The sequence below is a fragment of the Anopheles ziemanni genome, chromosome 3 (assembly GCF_943734765.1).
Source record: "Anopheles ziemanni chromosome 3, idAnoZiCoDA_A2_x.2, whole genome shotgun sequence".
In the NCBI taxonomy this organism is placed as follows: domain Eukaryota; kingdom Metazoa; phylum Arthropoda; class Insecta; order Diptera; family Culicidae; genus Anopheles; species Anopheles ziemanni.
In genome coordinates, this window is record NC_080706.1 from 12139508 (window position 1) to 12158430 (window position 18923).

General features: G+C 43.6%; 4 protein-coding genes and 1 non-coding gene across 5 annotated transcripts; 3 read left to right on the forward strand and 2 right to left on the reverse strand.

Moving 5' to 3' along the window:
• Nucleotides 1–1362: 1362 nt before the first annotated feature.
• Nucleotides 1363–2193, reverse strand: LOC131288767 (homeobox protein MSH-D). The gene is made up of 2 exons (XM_058317941.1): nt 1839–2193; nt 1363–1760 (listed from the first exon to the last, which is right to left on the reverse strand). Exons 1-2 carry the CDS (start codon nt 2191–2193, stop codon nt 1363–1365), a joined length of 753 nt encoding a protein of 250 aa, XP_058173924.1.
• Nucleotides 2194–5755: 3562 nt separating this feature from the next.
• Nucleotides 5756–5827, forward strand: Trnaa-cgc (transfer RNA alanine (anticodon CGC)). Its single transcript has one exon. It is a non-coding gene; the product is annotated as a tRNA-Ala (tRNA).
• Nucleotides 5828–8685: 2858 nt separating this feature from the next.
• On the forward strand, nt 8686–11927 carry LOC131287153 (1,5-anhydro-D-fructose reductase). The gene is made up of 7 exons (XM_058316176.1): nt 8686–8917; nt 9071–9251; nt 9362–9546; nt 10880–10996; nt 11144–11259; nt 11325–11576; nt 11661–11927. The coding sequence occupies exons 1-7, from the start codon at nt 8843–8845 to the stop codon at nt 11701–11703; spliced, it is 969 nt and encodes a 322-aa protein (XP_058172159.1). The 5' UTR covers nt 8686–8842; the 3' UTR covers nt 11704–11927.
• A 46-nt stretch (nt 11928–11973) lies between these two features.
• LOC131287148 (transmembrane protein 245) lies at nt 11974–16699 on the reverse strand. Its single transcript, XM_058316169.1, has 7 exons — nt 15194–16699; nt 14864–15115; nt 14612–14790; nt 14139–14539; nt 13920–14081; nt 13737–13784; nt 11974–12236 (listed from the first exon to the last, which is right to left on the reverse strand). The coding sequence occupies exons 1-7, from the start codon at nt 16638–16640 to the stop codon at nt 12131–12133; spliced, it is 2595 nt and encodes an 864-aa protein (XP_058172152.1). The 5' UTR covers nt 16641–16699; the 3' UTR covers nt 11974–12130.
• Nucleotides 16700–17152: 453 nt separating this feature from the next.
• On the forward strand, nt 17153–17997 carry LOC131287566 (protein lin-37 homolog). The gene is made up of 2 exons (XM_058316626.1): nt 17153–17253; nt 17324–17997. Exons 1-2 carry the CDS (start codon nt 17211–17213, stop codon nt 17929–17931), a joined length of 651 nt encoding a protein of 216 aa, XP_058172609.1. The 5' UTR covers nt 17153–17210; the 3' UTR covers nt 17932–17997.
• The last annotated feature ends 926 nt before the right edge of the window (nt 17998–18923 follow it).

Consider the following 18923-nt stretch of genomic DNA (forward strand, 5'->3'; position numbering starts at 1 on the left):
TTTGGGCCGCTGCGTAGCCCTGGGCTGCAGGAGCAGTGCGGAGGGCGTTTGTAATGAAGTAACTGAAATCTATTATAAATGCTAGCATCAATGGATGAACGTGGCTTCGCCCGAGCAAAGATGTAGAGTAGGTCATTACTTAAAGTAATATAAAGTAGGAGCGAGACGTGAAAGACGGTTTTGCCTAGGTGTAATTTAGTTAAGCAAGCGTTTTTAAAAATTAATTTTGCTATTTCTACATTTTTTAGATTTCTTTCAATCTTCCTCGCTTGCGCAGAGGTTATAATTAGTCGCCATATACATTTTTTTAAATCCCTTGCCTCATGCCTCTCCTTTTAGTTTTCACTCAATTGTTGTACAAAATATGTTGCCAGAACGTCCCCCACAGTCCCACAAAGGGACCGTTAGTGGTTCCTTTTCACAAACTTTAGGTTTTTCGTTTTATTACAGATATATTCAATCCCCTTTTTTACATTGTAATAAAGCTTTGATGAATGGATTCCAAAATACAGAATGAGCAATAAGAATTAAATTCATTTTGATTTGTCTTTTTTCTATGATGACACTAGGCGTGCTACACATTTTCATCTTTTTCTTTGCTCCTTATACCTTACACGACGCATCGGATAAGATAAGCTGGGACTTTTTTTATTTAAGTTTCAAGCTTATGTTTCTCGGAAATGGAATAAAAAGGGAAAAGGATGTCCTGTGGGCAGCAGGTCACACAGATTTCAGACCCCAAATTTTAATAAATTTTGAAATTTGTTTACCTACTGTCCACAGAAACTGGTAAACTTAAATCGCCGATAACACCCGAAATAACAAAGATTTTTGAAATATTTTACCACGACCCGCGTTCAAAAACACATCGCCAATCGGTTCCAGGTGTGATGGTCAAGGAAATAGATTGCTTTTTACAGTTGCGTTCTTTGCTTTATAATATTAATCTTCGATTTTATACAAAACACTTTGCACATACAGTGTTTCAGTTTTTTGTATTTATGAATATTGAATAAATCATATCGTTACTCGTTGTTTGAGGCATGTAAATGTGTAAATATTTATTCGTCGTTTACGTCGGGTCATATTAGCGCCGTTACTGGTGTTTTTCTCACTTACTTTTCTTGATTAATTCATCACTTACATTCTGACGGTTACGCACTTTGGGAATGGAAACGAGTATCCTTAATTATTTCTAAATGTTCGTCGATGATTTACGCTATATGTACAAATATGAAATTATTTTACAAGTAAAATACACTATCAAACTCCATATCACAAGACCTTTCGCAACGATTGATTGCCCTTTTCCGCTCACAGCTCACAACACGGCGGTTCCCTTTTTTCCCCCCGGACCTCGGTTTAATAGTTTCGATCCGTGGTAGGACTCCTGCTTTGCCGACTTCCACCCCCTTCCGTGCTGGACGGCGACGAAGGATGACTGCGGAGACGAGACGCGATCGGCACTCCCGTCGAATTTCCACCGGTGTAGAGCGGAATCGGTCCGAGTGGATCCGCACCAGCGCCGATCAGTTGAGCCTCACGCTTTTCTCTTCGATCCCGCGCCCGTCGGTTCTGGAACCAAATTTTAACGCGCGTGTTCGTGAGATCTAGACTGTAGGCGAGCTGGTTGGCTTCTTCCGAGCTGAGATAGGTGGACACTTTGTACGCGTCCTCGAGTGCACTGAGCTGGGCTGGCGTAAATGGGACGCGCGGTAACCGGCCGGGAGTACGTTTCACAGGCCCGGCCTTGGCAGGTCCTGGAAGAGCAGACCGAAGGTAGATCGTTAGGACACGAAGCCCGAAGCGATCATGGAGGGGATATGATTTTTACTTACTCGGAAGTTTCGGCGGATGGTAGCGTGTGTAGTAAAGCCAATCGAACGCCGGTGCACCACATCCCGAACCCGTCGGAACAAATCGTCGTTCCACCGTCGCGTGCTTTGCCGGATGTCCCACATCCAGCCCGTCGTCAAGCTCGATTCGTGCCACCGATCTGGACCGTTCGGCGTCTTCCACCTCCAGATCACTGTTCGCCTCACTTCCGGGGCTACTGGTGTAGCAACTTCGACACTGTTCCTCCTCGGATCGACGTCGCCTCTCGAACCGTTCACCCGCCCGCGTAAGGATATGTTCGATGCTAAAATCACTCTGCCGCAACGGGGCCACACTTTTACAGCTCGACGCCGCCATAATGAACGCACAAGAACACTCTCCGGCAAGGCACCTCGTCAACAACCACGACCGCGTTCTGGCCGGTCCAACAGCACACTGAGCGCCGGTAAACACCGATCGTATCCTTTTTATTTTCTTCCTTCCCTACTGCGTCCGTGTCTCTCGGAAAAGCATCCCATTGTTTTCCCGAAATTGAATCCCTGTCCAAATATTGACTTGTTCTTCTCATTTTCTCTTCCAGTGCTGCCGGGCAAGGATCGTCAGAACTCCAGACTCCTCCCACTTTGCTGAACACGTCCTTGCCGATTCCCCTTTTCACCCTCCTAGGGAAGGTGCGCCGTGAACGAGGAAAATGAAGGATGCTTCAAAACGAGGAGGGATAAGAATCAACATCATGCCAGAGGCACATGAGAACTAGCCTAGACGGACACGATTTTTTTTTATTTTTCATTTGGGAAAACCGGAATTCCCGATGCCGAGATCACTCGAGAAAATTTCGGGTGCGGTTTCACATCACTTGGTAGTTGGTAATTAAATTACAATTGCGCCAAGGACGGTTGTCACCGCAGCGGCGAGGACAATTAAGATGGATTAGCAAGGAGCGGAAAGATTCTAGCTGACGATTGAACAATCCTTGGCCTATTACGTACGATGCGATTGCGCCGATAAATGGATTGTAAACGATCTTCGCCCGAAACCACCGGTGAAGGACAGGAAATATCAGTGAGGTTTGTGTTTTTTGTCCCTGTTGAGAAAATATTTCTAATAACGATGTGTAGCAAAATGGATAATAAAGGTATCGCGTTATTAGATTATAGTGTTGACACATTTTTTTCGAATTATGGTTGTTACACTATTAAGAATGATGGAGATTGCTACTGTTTAATAATGGTTTCCGCAATGAAATGTTCATTAACGAGCATAACCTTCCTTATTCCTGGTGTTAAAGTTCCTCATTTCAAGAAGTTCCAATTTTATCTTGTTTCATTTTAAGCGGTGGAATATTTCAATGCTTTTTTGCATCAAACTTTTTTTTTAAATAATTTGTGTAAGTTTTTGTTGGTACAAGTATAATATTTTATATAAATTGCATTTTGAAAGTTCATGCTAATCCTGGTTGACTGCTTTCTCTACTAAATTCCTCTGGTTAAAAGAATCCCGTTTAAAAGAATTTGTTCAAAAAGCCAACGTAAATGTAAAATAATAATTCAAATATTCTTATTTAAAGTAACTATATTATGTGATTTTATCCTTATGCAAATTTTTAATTTGTTTGTGAATCATGACATAACATTTTTTATTTGATTAGGTACATGGCTACGTATGTAATTCCTTTCACAAGCCCTTAATGAATGAGTTCTTTTTTTTTTGTAATAGCTAACGGCTTATACTTCGACTATTTTGAACAAAACTTACCAAAAAGTCAATGCATTAAAATGAAATTATTTGACATTGATGATTATTTTTCTTTACATTATTTATCACCTTCTTTACATTATTCATATTATTTATCTTGCAAAATTTTCATAATCGATTCCGATAAAGAATATAATCAGCAGATTTATTGTCTTCAATTTTATTTAATTAATTCAAGTAAATTAAAGACTATTTTATTTAAGTAAATTCAAGACAAATGTTCTTATTTGAATGTAATGAGGTGCTTGAAAAAGAAACATCCAATGTTCATTATTATTTCTCAATCTAGAAAAAGTGCATATTTTTGCAAAGATGCAAAGATCAAAAAGATGCCGCCCATGAGATAGAAAACTATCCTACTCAGGTGGTTTGGCCAATTCGTACAAACTTCATCATCAAAAAGTCTCCCGCAGAAGGATACTAATTCTAATCTTTATTACATAATGCGCCGCTGTTCAAGCGATCCAGACAAGCTTTTCTATAAGAAAATCCAAAAGAGAGAAAAAGCAGTAGCTTGCAGGACGTGCAACTGGCCACCCGAAGTACCCGTGTGGGTATCAGATGGTCAGCAAATGCGGCGCATGGCGAAAAACGAATCTTAACCGTGGCTCGTTTCAATCGCGGCAAAGCCGGTTGCTGTTTTTCTTGGCTCAGGATTATCTCCACGGGATGTTGCTGGCCTCTTGAAAGCTTACACACGCACTCCATTACACGCACGAACTCGGTGATCCGTGCGTGCCTCCCGGTGTGCTAGCGAATTGAGATCTCCTTTTGGGCTCGGAACGGACACGTCCCGATGGGAAAAACAAATTGGAATAATTCCTCTTCGGCTTTGCGAGGCGCACACTTGAAAAGACTAATGAATTGCATACGCTCGGGATCGCCCTGTGCGGGTTTCCTTCTCCAGCACTCCAGGGCTTTGCTTCTCACCGATCCCACTTACGCCCGACCTCGGGATAATCTGCTCCCGGAAACCCCGGGATGGTTCTGTTTGCGGTGCTTAGTGTGGTTTGTTTTGCAAGTGATCCTTGTAATCGTTAGAAACATTGCCACCCGTCTGGCCAGTCGGACCACAACAGGGTCTGCCGAGGATAGGCTAAGCTAAAGCTGGACGATGGATTTGGCAGAGGTTTACTTACCATCGCTCAAAACCGCCACGATCCTCGGGTATGCACGAGTCTGCAAGCTGAGGCCTACTCAAGAAAAGGGTAAACTACACACCCAGCACCTTGTTTACGATTGTTTTGATTTACTTTTGCTGGCTTTAGCGAATTCTGCTCCACTTTCGAGGTAAACAGTGTCCTGGCCTATCGGGAAATGATACGGTGAAAGCAGCGGGCAAGGATAGCCCGATACCGCCATACCTTACAAGAAAGATCTTACAGTAGCATCTTCTTCTAGGCCTGCAATGTCTCCAGTAAAAGAAAGGATGAATGGCAGATTAAACTGTTACCCGGGGCCGATGGACAATGGCAAACTCCTTCGTGCGTTATTTTGTGTAGCATTTATTTGTCCTTTTCTTCGGTTCCTTTACGCTTCGCCCGAAGGCTTCACAATCACGTCTCAAGACGATCGTAGCGCACTCAAGCGTAGGATTGTCTTTTGTTCGCTGAAGTGGCAAAGCGGATGTGTACGGTGTTTGGGCTTTATTTCCAGCGTGCATCGTTCGCTAGGCAGCGCTTTTCCGATCACTTCCTTTCACTTCCAAAAGCAGTCCATTGATCTTCGCTTCTAACGATCGTCGGCGCTGGCGTTTTACTCAATGGGCCATTTTTGTTGGCTTTCTTAAGCGTGGTTTGTGTTTTCCAATCGCTTATCCGGTTTTGGGCAAGCGGGTTGATGAAAAGTACAACTAGTTCTCTACACTCATTAGATTTGCCTCATATTCCACTATTTAAAGTACTTTTGAAGTACATTTTTAATAGGTTGGCAGACAAGAAAATTATGAAGAAAATCATTCAAATCAATCGATAAATCAATCCCTCAGCATTACGTTCAAATCACTTCTTTTCAATTTAGCTTGAAGTTTTAATCATCTTTATCAGTAACCAGAAATAGTACATAGCAGCCTCAACATACCCAAAAAAATAATAAAGATAACACAACATGTTTTAAGCAACTATTCCCCCAAATCCGGCACAAAAACGCAATCTCTGCGCCACAAGGGGATGTAGCTCAGTGGTAGAGCGCTCGCTTCGCATGTGAGAAGTCCCGGGTTCAATCCCCGGCATCTCCAATAGTACCTTTTTATAATGTAATTGAATGGTAGAAAAATACAAAAATTCAATAAGCATAGTTTTATGGAGTTGAAGTTAATAGTTTAATGAATACACCCTAATAAAAATCATTGGTACAACTTTTAACCAACATGGTCATCCTTTGTAATATGCCACAAATTTGGCCATTTGATTTGTTTGCACGTTTGTTTCAACAAATTTTAATAATTTTATAATATCGGTAGACCAACGTTGGATTTAACAAAAAGGCCTAAGAACTTTACCGCAATATCCCACAAAGTATTGGGATCATTATCTTATTGTTTGCTTGGAATACTTTTAAAGTGCTCTTTTAGTTCCACGAGTGCGTTCAAGGCAAGTGATCGATTATCATCAGCACCGTTGCTTATCGGGTGTTCGGAGAAGAGGATGTAATGAATATCTTTCGTGTGCTTGTTTTTGCCAAAACCGAGTTGTCCCCGTAAATCCTGCAGTATCGGTGCATGGTCGGTGCAGGGATATTACCTTTAAAATAAAGGTGAAACTTTTGACAGACTCGTTGCCAAATACGTTGTCGGTAAAACATCTCACAACCCGGGTCATCCCCCGGAGGCATCTCTCCTTCCGTCCATTACGGGCAGATGCGGAAGGATTATCGTTGCAGATGCCACCAAGGGCACCTCAGGTATAGACAATTACACCTCAATAGAGACAAACTGACTGTCCATAGTCGTCGAGATTGCCGTAATGGGAGAGCTGTGGCGACCGGAAGAGCGTGGTACCAGGCAGGAAGCTCTACAGGCGGGAACCCGTTGGGATTGGTTTATGATCATCAACGAAACGAAAATTTAATTAAACTCCCAACAAACCGGCAAAGGTTAGCGAGGCAGTTTATTATTTAAACCATTTATTGCCCTCGCGCAATGCATGCCTCAGAAGTTTTCCATCATGCCAAACGCAGCCAACCGTCGTTGTGCTCGGGGAAAGGAAAAACGGAAAACAAGTCCTACCCCTCGCTACGGATAGGTATTACATTAAAGTTTGATTAAAACGTCTCGTATTACGCACAGATCGGCGGCCATTTGTATTGGCTCGGTTGGTCGTAGGGAAATTACGGTTCACGGCTGGTGAAAATGGATGATACCAGAATAGAACGCCGCCCTCTTTGGAAACCCCAAGCGAAATAACGATTGTCGAGGGTTAGGGAAATGTATGTCGGCCATGTTCTGAAGGTTAGTACTGGCTCCCTTTATTCTTCCCCTTCGTTCACAGGGGATGATGACGATGATCGTGACAGTTGATACTGTTTGCCAGGATTGCTGACGGTTTGTTCATCTTCCACCCTGTTTGTGATGGGTTGCTTTGATTGTTTGCTGATGTTTATTTCAATTTATCAAATAGAGGACTATTCGGTTAGTATGGTGGCTTTCCGGTTTTGATTCTCCAGGACCAGCTGCTGCACAATACTCTCTCTTTGATGTGTCTCTCCCCTAGTAGTACACGGTACAAAAAAAGTTGGCGATAAGTGTGGTTTTTCGAGGGATAAATAGCAATTACATCGTTTCTTCAATGCACTGTTTAGGCAATGTTTCAGTAATAAAAGTATTTGCCTTGAAAAAACTAATTACGCTTTCACATTCGACAATTCTGTAATTGAACGTGTGCAAAAATCACTATACTTTTTAATACCGAAATATTGATTGTAAGTGCATTTGAAAAATATTCCATCATCATGAGGGTTATGTTAAAAAAAGCCTCTAAAATGAAAAAAGGACTTAGTTAATTTCATGAAAACGGCGATTTAATACCCATTTAAAGTACTACTTCTATATTTTGCAAAAAAAAATATTTTCTTTATACATATATTTACTTAGCCTAAGCGTGGTTTAGCGAGCGTAAAAATCAATAAAAAAAATTTCGTTTATGAACATTTGTATTTTTATACACATTTGCGCTAGATTACATAAGTGGTCAAAATGATTTTATAAGGCTCCAAGTAGTAACTTATTTGTGAGGTTGAGTGTGTTACTTCCAGTAGCTTAAATCAGTTCAAAAGTATAATAACAAAATACGCGAAAACTTTTATGCTTATTCAGTTTGAGCACTTAGTGCAAAAGAACATTATCCTTCGAAGAGCAAAATGTTTTTTGAACCATACCATAAGCTAATAACTTCACAGTCGCTTTTATCATCTTGCATGATCTCCTTTCGTTCGGTCGTTACAGCTTCCTTGCATTTTCATGTCGGAAGCGTACTGTAAATACACATTTGCCGACAGTGCTATCTAGGGAGAAAATGCATTACATAGCGAGTCACGCAAACATGGTCTTGTACACAGACAAAGTGCTTTTATAGAAGCAGTGCGGTCATATTTGTACTTGGTGCATCTTGGTATTCTATTGGCAAAGTTTTGCTCTGTAAGAACCGTATTCTGAACATTTCGCTGGGGAGAGGAAGAAGCTTTATAAAAATAAGCTATTGAAGTTTAATATCTACCACATTCGTTTTGTTTCAACATTGGTTTATTATTGAATAATTTAATGAAAGTAAATTATCAATATTTTTAAACTTATTGATGTCCGAGCATAATTTGATTTTTCCCATTTATGTTATTGTTTGATTTTAAAAATATTTCAATGAAATCTGTGTGTCATATATGCAAAACGTACTGGAAAGAATGTGCATACAGCTCTTAACCATCGCGCAATTGCAAATGCTCCCGGACAATCTAGATAGCAATGAAGTGAAACAGTCCTATGCGAAGGGCCGGCGAGCCGGATGAAACAAGTGACCCACGGATTGCACTTTCACGATCACTCGAACCGATCGCGACCGGTTTTACTGCGGTTCGCCTTTGCGGAGCGAGGCGGTATTTGTTTGGGGACGGCGTGTGGGGAACAGTGTGCGATCGTCGTGGGACAAAAACGGCACCCGATCGCATCCAGGCACGCAGTCGACGGACAACCACGCTACGGTGAGGTTTTGGTGTAATCTTTTGTGCGCTTTTAAATTGTTCGTCATTAAAACCCACGGCGATGGCGGCTTGCAAGATTGATCTGACGCTCGAGAACGGCTACAAGATGCCGGCGCTGGGATTTGGAACTTGGCGGGTAAGTGAGTGTTGGGGGGTTTAGATAACCGAACGGTTAGGAGGAGAGGAACGGGTGTACATGGAGATCCGTACATTCCGAACGTGAATAGTGTCAAGTACTTAATAGATTGTTCGTTCGTTTTACATCTCCTGTTTTGTGTCCCGAAAACAGGCTCCGGACGATGAAGTGGAGAAAGCGCTAAATGAAGCCCTCGAAGCAGGATACCGACACATCGATTGTGCACCGGTGTACCTAAATGAGCCCACGATCGGACGAGTGCTGCGCCAGTGGCTCGACAGCGGCCGGGTAACGCGCGACGAGCTGTTCATCGTTACCAAGCTGCCCCCACACGGTACGGTACTTAAAAGGTTTTTGTTGGTGTCAGCCATTTCTTGCGACGTTTCGGCACCGAGCAATTTGTTGATTATACATAAACATATATTTAATGACGTTCTTCAACAGGCACTCGAGCGGCGACGGTTGAAAAGTTTCTCAAACGATCGTTGACCGATCTTCAGCTCGATTACGTCGATCTCTACCTGGTGCATGTGCCGTTCACCGTGCCCGAAGTGGACGGACCCTTCCTGACCGACGCCAACGGGGAGCTGGTGCTCGAAACAACGACGGACCATGTTGCCCTGTGGAAGGTACGTACCAACCGCGCCGCTTATTAACATCACATTCGAACCCGTTCGGTCGGTTCGGCGTTTCACCCAAATTCGTTATTCAAATTTTTACTTCCTCTCGCTGGTTTTTGGAAGATGATTTCGTACCCTTGGGTACGAATGGGTACGATTTCCGCCTGTCTCGAACTAATTAAAACGGTGCTTTCACTGATTATTATAAAAATGAAAAGGAATTCATATTGGACATCTATAAAAGAAAAAGTGCAATGAACCCATTTTGGGTTTGCTAGCCGTTTCGGTTGAATGGAACTGATATAACATTCGGTCAAACTTTCTATTAGCAAATCATTTTAGACAAGACCGTCATCGGTAAATTAAATTGTGACCCCAGGATTAGAGATAACCTTGAGGGATGAATGTCACCCTGACGATGCAAACACCCTTCAAAATTAAAGAAAAAGGAAGTCAAACGTGATTATCGGTTCTAAAACGACCCACCAGAGCTGTTGTACAGTGCCGGCATTTGGACAATCTTTGTGCTCACAGATCATAATTGTGACAACATATTTAATGTTAGCAAATCATTAAAATTACTATATATTATAACCGAATTGCAACAAATATGATACACAATATGTTTTTCATTTGAATTGGGAAACACTGCAAACGTAGGATAAAGGCGTTAATAATTAATTTTACAACAGACAATCAAAACATATCAATTGTACCGTCTTACACCAACCCAAAAGACGTCGGTCCCTTCCGGTCGTTCTCGAGGGATACACGTTACAAACCCAACGCACCTCCTTCAATCAACGCAACTATTAACAAATCCCATCGGTTTCGGCTTACACAAGCTGCAACGGGAACGCCCTAGGGTTTGGCAAACGGTCCGGTACACGGTTCTCATCCCTAGCTGCCCTAGCAAGAAGCAGCGTGCTCGTTTCAGTCTCGTTTGATCTCGTTTACTTCCGGAACAATTTGACTCGCCCGGTAAATGATACCTCCGCCGGTGCACTTTGGGAATCTCCCCTTGAGTTTGCCAATCCGTGCATCGTGCAGGAACTGGAAAGCGTTCCTACATCAAAAAAGTCAATCTGAGTCGGGATGAGTCCCGACCGGCGAACAAATACCAAACCGACAACAAACAGACAACACAACCGCCCTGCGTACCCGGAACGTGCGTCTTAAGAAGGGTGCGTTACCGCAAACAATAAACAATCATCATTGTAGCAGCCACTTTGGCGTGTCCCTGTTTTTCCATTTTCCTATTTTCGCCATTTTGTCCCCTGTTTCGCTCTCGAAAACCTTCTCCACATATCTTCCTAACATCTACCGCATCTTCTTTCGCCAGAGCATGGAAGCGGTCGCCGATGCCGGTCTCGCACGCAGCATAGGCGTATCGAATTTCAACCAGCGGCAACTACAGAGAGTGCTGGATAATTGCCGAATTAAGCCGGCCAACTTGCAGGTAAGACAGGGAGCTCCAGCGGTGATCAGCAGTTCGCTACTGTTAAATCCGAGCGGATGAGCTTTTTGAGCCACAGCTCTTGGCCATGTGGTCGATGCGGGAAAATTTTACGAGTGGATGGACAATTCTTTGCCTCTCTTTTCGCAGATCGAAAACCACATCTATCTGCAGCAGAACGAGCTGGTGAAGTTTTGCAAGGCGAACGGAGTTACTGTGACCGCGTACTCACCGCTCGGTTCGAAGGGAATTGAAAAGCTGCTAAAGTGAGTATTTACCAGCAAAGTTTGCATGAGCCTAGAAACGCTTACTTTCTTTTCTTTTGCTGTAGCCGCGAGGTACCGGACTTGCTGGACAATCCGGCGGTCAAGGAAATCGCCCAGCGAACAGGGAAAACTGCTGCTCAAGTGCTGCTGCGTCATTTGCTTCAGCGCGGCATAGCGACGATCCCGAAGAGTACCAACGCGGACCGGTTGCGCCAGAACATTGCGCTGTTTGATTTTGAGCTGTCTAGCGACGACATGGTGAAGTTGAACGGGCTTGATCAGAACATACGCATCTGCGATTTTGGATTCTTCCCGGGGTAAGACACGGAAGAGAGGAGAGAGGGAGGGGCTTCCATCGTGCGGCACATTATGATCGATGCTTTTTCTTTTCTTTCCAACAGCATCACCAAGCATCCCGAGTTCCCGTTCATAGTTGCATCTTGAAGCCAACGAGGCGTATCTTTTTTTTATTATTATCCGCTAATCATACACTAATGTTAGTAGTAACAATATAAATTCGCTTTGGATAAGAAAACTTAATACCACCTAAGCCTGCTTATCGCGCCAGACGCGAATCAACTTGCGAGCGTGCAAAAATTTGCCGCACAGCTCCTGACAAGAGGAATATGACATAAATACATTTCGTTCTGTGAGTAGTTCAACTTTTATCACACCGAGTTATCTTTTTTAGTAGCTTGCCCTATCATATTTTGCTTTCTATCACCACATATCTGAGAGTTAATAGTTGAAAATAAATATAATAAGCAAAAGGGGGGGATTGTATCGCCGAGTTATACTTCATTCGAGTGAAGTGGTTCCTCCTCGACGGACCGAGACACGGCAGCAAACCGTCCAAGGCGGCCGAATGTACTCAGGGAGCTGCTCCGATGGCACCCGCCGTCGGTACTGTTGCTCCTGGCCCGCTCGATCCGTCCACACTCATTTGCTCTTGAAAGGCCGCGTACCGGAAGTTGTTGCTGTTCCGATCGTGATCGTGATGGCGCGGGTTGGAAGTTGCGTAAACGAGGAAGGGGAAAACATAGAAACACGGTAGATGATATGGCTACTACTACTAGCTTCTGGGTGGTTTTGGTTAGAGACAAGAGATAAAACAGGATCGAAGAACAGGGTTAAAAAGAGATTTTTTCCAACATCAAGGGTACCAATGTTTTAGTTTAAAAAAATAATGAAGATGGTATAGTATTGTTTGCTATATTTACAATCTGAAATGATATGCTCTAAGTTAATGAAAAATAAAAACCACAGGATGCGGAGAAACTCGTTTCACAGCAGATGCTTGCGCAGCGACAAGCGCAGGTTAGAGTTAGACAAGCGGTGTGCCACGGAGAGTCATGCACGTGGGTGATGCGGTGCAGTTCATGGCCAGCGGAGAGTTTAGAAACTTGCCATCTTTCGTTCGAATCAAATAGCCAGCAGACGGTCCGATAGTTTTCTTGCTATGAATGACAATGATGAGAATCGATGATGATGAACACATGATATGCTTTATGATCCGTAGGAGCACAAGAATGCCAGCTACAATTTCCCGGCACTAAGAATAATTCGCACAACAGCAAGATACGAACAGTACAAACCAGACGGGGGGAGAACATGTGATGAGTAAGGGCTACTCGCTCACTACTATATCGAAAAAAAGGAAACTACCTACAACTCCCGCCAACCGACAACGGATAGGTGTCTACGTATACGCTTTGAAATGGGAAGGTAGGAGGAAAGGTAGAGCAACTAATCTAGCCTACGCGGCTACTTACTTCCCCGTTGCGAAGGAACTGTTGCCATTCGCGACACAAACTGCCCAAATATTTTGTGGTAACGATTTCGGGTTCGTTGCCGATGTTAGAGATCAATTTGGTGGTATTTGATTGTAAGATCGGTTTAGTATGGTGACGAGTTTTGACGGGTTTTTTTTGTTTGTTTTACCATTTAAGAGCAAGCAAACGAAATGACACAAAACAAATCGGAAAAAGAAAGAAAGAAAATTGCTAAAATTGAAATAATTGACTGATTCATCAAGTTACAGTACAAGCTAATCTTTGCAAACCAATTGACAACGATATAACTAAAATCACTAACATCCTGATCCATTGTTACCTGTGACCTAACCAGGACTAATTTGAAATAAAATTTTTCTAACGGACCTTTAGGTCATACCCTTTTCGCAATGTTACCGATAATAACTTTACAATCATGTAATCTGCAGAATGAATAATTCAAGTTCTATTCTCTATATTCTTTTTGAAAAAAAAGGTTACCAAAATAAAAAAACGGTTCCAATATAAATCAAAAAGATCAATAAATTGAAAACGTGAAATAATTTGGAATCCTTGAATTGCACCAATCAGGAAATGTCTACGCAACAAACAAACCTCCTGGAGGACTTTTAATATAAATTATCACACTACAAACAATTACACTATATCTACGTTGATGCCCAAGACAGTGTTCCTTTTACTTACGTCGTAGCGGGTGAATAAATATCGTTGTTCGTATCTAGGCTGGATTTTCTGAGGTCAAGAAAATCATTCGTTATTGTTTTAGTCCATTTAGAAGCAATTGTAAGTTTCGATGTTAGTTGATGGAAATGGAATGAGAACTGATGTTAAACTAACATAAAATTAAATGTTTGCTTAATCGCTTACCTGGTCTGTGGTGTGGTTGGGCTATCTCGGATAGCACTGATGGTCACTTCAAAAAGCACCACCAACAGGCACAGTAGCAAAGGTCCAAGCAAAGCTCCCTCTAGGCCGAACAAATACATGCCCCCAGCAATCGACAGACCAGTCAGGTACGGATGGCCTCCACTGTAACGACAATTCACTGTTAATCACACGTATCGCGACCAATCAAAATTAACCTACCCCTTGATCTCCGAATGAATGATCGGATTAAAATTGGACGGAACGATAAAGTGTATCATCACCAGTATGACACCGAGCCAGAAGCGATCCTGTGAGAGCCACAGGTCCAGAAAAGCGGGCACACTGCACCAGTACGTCTCGAGGAACGGCGCCGCCGCTAGGATGGATGCAAGCACGGCCGGCAGGTACACGATATGTGCTCCGAAGACGGTGTGCGTTAGCCAGGTAAAAAGCCCATGGAACAGGGCCAGCTTTAGGGTCGCTACCACCACACTCGAGATGGAATCCTCCAAGGCTTGAATGATACGCGGGCCCCAGGAGTTGTTGATGGTGACGGCTGTCGGCGAGTAGCGATCCTGGCTGCTTTGCAGCAAATAAAATAATGTCGTGAAGAAAATAATCTATGGGGAAAAAGTAAAAGATTGTAACGGTTAAATGATCGGAATTCCGAGGTCAGAGTATTCCCGACTCACCGTGTGGAATAAAAATTTCAAAACTGCATGACCACCGCCAAGGATTGCCGATACCAATGTACCGACGGCGGATAGCAGCAGGGTCAGATTTGTACGTAGCAGCATCCACAAGGAATCAGCGACCTCCCAGAGCATGCCAAAATTACTTTTTATAAAACCAATAAGTCCAGCTTTAGTTACTAGAAATAGTTAAAAAAACATGATGAATACACTAATCTCTCGCTTACTTTCAGTTATAGATTTCTCGCATACTTGGATTTATAAAAATCTCATCTATCGTCATACGGATAGCTTGGGCAGGCACTCTTGGACCGACCATTCCTTCGGCATTGTTTCGATCCATCCAGCTTTGTATCAAACGGTCCCAAACGCTAAGTATTTGCATTTTCAGCTTGATTGCCTGCGTGGGATCTGTGTCGTTGAAAATACCATCTACATATTGCTCAATATGCGATCGTCCATATTTGTACGCGTTGTCGATAATGTTATCCATCGATTGCATATCTGGAAAGTGTGAGGAAAAAAGGTAAATTTTTAAAGTGTCCCTAATCATGGAAGAAGGCTCTTGAAAATTATTCTTACCGATGGGTAGCATTTCAATCAATTCCGGTCGATGGATGAGCGTTCGATTGACCAGATTAGAGCCAAGCTGGGCCACCGCGATCGCTTCGGAATAGATTTGCGTGAAGGCGAACACACTGATCAGCATGACGAGCACGATCAGAAAGCCGATCATCACGATCGAGCAAATGTCGTCGATATAGGAGCGCAGTTTGGCACATGCGTAGCGATGGATGTTCGTGTTTAGCCGCAGAATCCCCGGCAAACAGAGTGGCAAGAGTGCGGAGTGACGCGGAAAAAGCCATGCTTTCAGCGTATGCCAGTAGTGCTGAATCTTCTGCGATACGTACGACACAATGCCCAGAAATTCGGCCGCCCGCCGCACGATGTGCGCGCAAATGGGGATGAAGCCCAGAAACAGAAGCCACGTGTGCGTCCAAACGAGCGTGGCACCGCACGCGTAAAACAACAAACGGAAGTACAGGTCGCTTTCAAGTGCTTCCGCGTTGTTTAGCATGCTTGCCGGGTAGGTGGTGCTGACACCAGACGCATCATTCATCGTGCTGGAAAGCTGCGGCGTTGCGGTGACGTCGAGCTGTAGCTTCGATTTTATCTCTTCGATCCGCGACGTTTCACCGGTCGTTGTTACGTTTGGTGCAGCCATGGAATCCTCTAGCCGGTAGCTTGTGACGTCGAGTAGGCTATGCCATTTATCAATAAAGCGAATGTTGCGTTCATCTTTCTGTAAATTATACACCAAACCGATGGCGCCGTACGTAAGCAGTGCTAAAAAAACGGGAACCTGCAGAGCACCGAGGAAGCTGCTCCCGTAGCCAACGATCACCATCCACAGGACCTGCCCGATCACCAGGAACGGCGTAGAATGGTCTGGCGTCCAGAGAAAGTATACGCTTACGACGTAAACGATCAATATGACGACGACCATTTGAAGGGAAAGCGAACTGAGCAGCGACCGGAACAGCGAGTGGTTCCACACGATAAAGTTCCATATCGAGAAAAATACCTCCGTCGGTGTAAGCCACAATATGAACCGCAGCAACATGAGGCCCCCAAGAGTCACGGCAATAATCTTCAGATGTTTCCGCAGCCAGCTGGTAAGAAATTCCCCTAGCGAATCCACCCAGCAAACCGGTGCACTAAGCACACCGAGCAACAGGTACTTATCATCCTTCTCAATCCGTCCAATCCATCGGTTCAGCGACTCGGAGAGACGTTTCTTCGCTGGAAACAGGACGGCCCCGAACAGGAACGCCCACAGGAGCGGTTTGAAAAAAGGTGCCAGCACCAAAATCACGCCGATCACCACCGCTATTACACCGACGACGAGCACATTGTACAGGGCATTTCGCAGCGGTTTCTCGTGGCCTTGGTTCCGAAGATTGAGCCAAACGTTGAACAATCCGTCAATCGAACGCTTGAACGGAGCAGGGCTTGGCCGGGTACTCATTTTTCACTCGGTCGCAGCAAACGTTGAACTAATGCTATCGTGTTTTCCGCTCGGCATCACCTCAAATAACACCGATCGGGTGTAAATGATATTTTTTGTTTTTGCTTCCACCAGAGCGTGCCTTATTTGATTATTTCATGGTTGGCTACTACGCTCATAAGGAAAACGGTACGACTAAAACCTGCACAAATTCGTCATACTGCGCCTTCGAGCTAGAGACCGCTAGACTGCATATTTTTAGCGATGAAATCATAAACAAACCAATGTCAAACTGGTTAGGGTTACCAGACCACCCTATTGCTGTTTCCAAAAGAATGCATTTATAGAATTATCGGTTCAATTTGAGTGTTTTGTGAGTTTATTAAATGTCGAAAACATTTTCAAATTTTATTTTAGCAAAAACTTGCATCGTACTCAATGAGATTACCATTTTTACTATTCACATTTGCTGCATCGGTTCATCATTCAATGCTGGCAGTATTCTGTCAGTTTACGGTTTAATGTCAAATACAAAACAGACGCAGTTTGGGCTTCACTTTTAGTTCGTAAACAAACTTTCTGGTCTGGAAAATGCTTCCCAAAAGAAGAATGCTGTTGAATTCCGACGAAAAGCGTATGTAACTAAGAGAAACACTTTTGAATGTAGTTCTTGTCTAACAAATTTGTTTCCATCTGACCACTAGGCAAAACGCTTCAAAATGTTGCAATGGCGAGAGGCCGTTTGAAAGGCGCTTTGAAGCACAAAAACGTATCGTCTGGCGACAACTCCGAGTCGGATGAGAGCATCGAAGAGAAGCTGACGAAAAAACAAAAATATGAAGCATCCCCAAGCCATCAGCCGTACATCATGAAACTGTTTGATCGCAATATCGATCTGGCTCGATTCAGGGAGAACTCACCCCTGTACCCGTTGTGTCGCGCATGGTTAAAGAACCAACCCCGATCGAAGGAGGGCACCGAGGCTGAACCTAAAATAACACGGTCCGCTGTCAAACGTGAATACAACCCCGATATCGTCGAACAGTTCATGAATGGTGATCTTAGTGAAATAACTGAAATGCCGCGTCCGGAACCTGCAGGTGACATGCAGCCCTACCTGTTAGAAAAGCCGGAACCCGTGGAAGACATCGATCTTAATGAATCATCGTTGGATAAAGACGAATTACTTAATGAGCATCGTGAAAGATGGAAAAAGATACGTGAAAATTGGATATCCCACCGTAAAAACTACGAAACGAAGCGGTACGCGACAAGCTTCAAACTGCTCGAAGCTCTTCACAGGGAAGATTAACCATTGGTTGCTTTAGAACTAGGAGATATTCACCCTTTATTAATAAACGAGTATAAACTACCTTAAGACAGCTTTAATCATTCTTCAAATTGCAGTCAAACCTAAACAAGACTGACTAAAGCCGAAAATAATTTTGTTTCTATCATACAAAAATCTATCGTAATAAAGGTACTGACCCAAAAACACAAATTTTGAATCGAGAATTGCTATACGTTCTATCCGAATTATCTTCCATAGGAGCCAATCTAGGCTATAAATACAAGGCCAAGCGCCCTCCACGTGCCGGCTCGTTTGTAGATATCATGCCAAAAAATAACTGTTTCTATAGCGTTAACAAACTAACATCCAGTTTTTTTACCGCTACGAAACAAGGTTTGCAAACTGCTGGTTTGTTACTGAGCTCAGAATTAACTTCGCCGAGTTCAGGACGTGTGTCCGTTGTACTATTTAGGAGAGGATTTGCTGTCTTCAAGCATGGCTCAGCCGATGTATCGGGGTTTACTTCCGAACTAATTTTAACAGCGGCAGTTACTGTCTGCAAGCATGCTTCGGGGGATGTTTCGGCGTTCACTTCCGATCCAAGATTAACAGCTGCATTTCCTGTCTGCAAGCATGTTTCGGGGGATGTTTCGACGGTCACTTCCGATCTAAGATTAACAGCTGCAGTTGCTGTCTGCAAGCATGCCTCCGGGGATATTTCGCCGTTTACTTCCGACCTAAGAATTACAGCTGCAGGTGCTGCTGGCAAGCATGCTTCGGGGTATGTTTCGACGTTTACTTCCGATCCAAGATTTTCAGCTGCAGGTACTGCTGGCAAGCATGCTTCGGGGGATGTTTCAACATTTACTTCCGATCCAAGATTTTCAGCTACATCCACGCATGCAGCGGGCGATGTCTCAGTGTTTGCTTCTGGCCTACTCTTAACACTCGCCCTTCGCATGAGGACTCGGATATGATTTCCTTTTCCTTGAAGGCGTTCTTCGGTGTGTTTC

Bases quoted from the DNA above. Each gene is read 5' to 3' on its own strand.
- LOC131288767 (XM_058317941.1), bottom strand. From the start codon at position 2,193: ATGGCGGCGTCGAGCTGTAAAAGTGTGGCCCCGTTGCGGCAGAGTGAT. The intron at 1,761-1,838 runs GTAAGTAAAAAT...CTGCTCTTCCAG, and splicing joins CCATCCGCCGAAACTTCCGA to GACCTGCCAAGGCCGGGCCT.
- LOC131287153 (XM_058316176.1), top strand. From the start codon at position 8,843: ATGGCGGCTTGCAAGATTGATCTGACGCTCGAGAACGGCTACAAGATG. The intron at 9,547-10,879 runs GTACGTACCAAC...TTCTTTCGCCAG, and splicing joins ACCATGTTGCCCTGTGGAAG to AGCATGGAAGCGGTCGCCGA. The intron at 11,260-11,324 runs GTGAGTATTTAC...CTTTTGCTGTAG, and splicing joins GGAATTGAAAAGCTGCTAAA to CCGCGAGGTACCGGACTTGC.
- LOC131287148 (XM_058316169.1), bottom strand. From the start codon at position 16,640: ATGAGTACCCGGCCAAGCCCTGCTCCGTTCAAGCGTTCGATTGACGGA. The intron at 14,540-14,611 runs GTGAGTCGGGAA...TTTTCCCCATAG, and splicing joins TGAAATTTTTATTCCACACG to ATTATTTTCTTCACGACATT. The intron at 13,785-13,919 runs GTAAGCGATTAA...TCTTGACCTCAG, and splicing joins CCAACCACACCACAGACCAG to AAAATCCAGCCTAGATACGA.
- LOC131287566 (XM_058316626.1), top strand. From the start codon at position 17,211: ATGCTTCCCAAAAGAAGAATGCTGTTGAATTCCGACGAAAAGC. The intron at 17,254-17,323 runs GTATGTAACTAA...TCTGACCACTAG, and splicing joins GTTGAATTCCGACGAAAAGC to GCAAAACGCTTCAAAATGTT.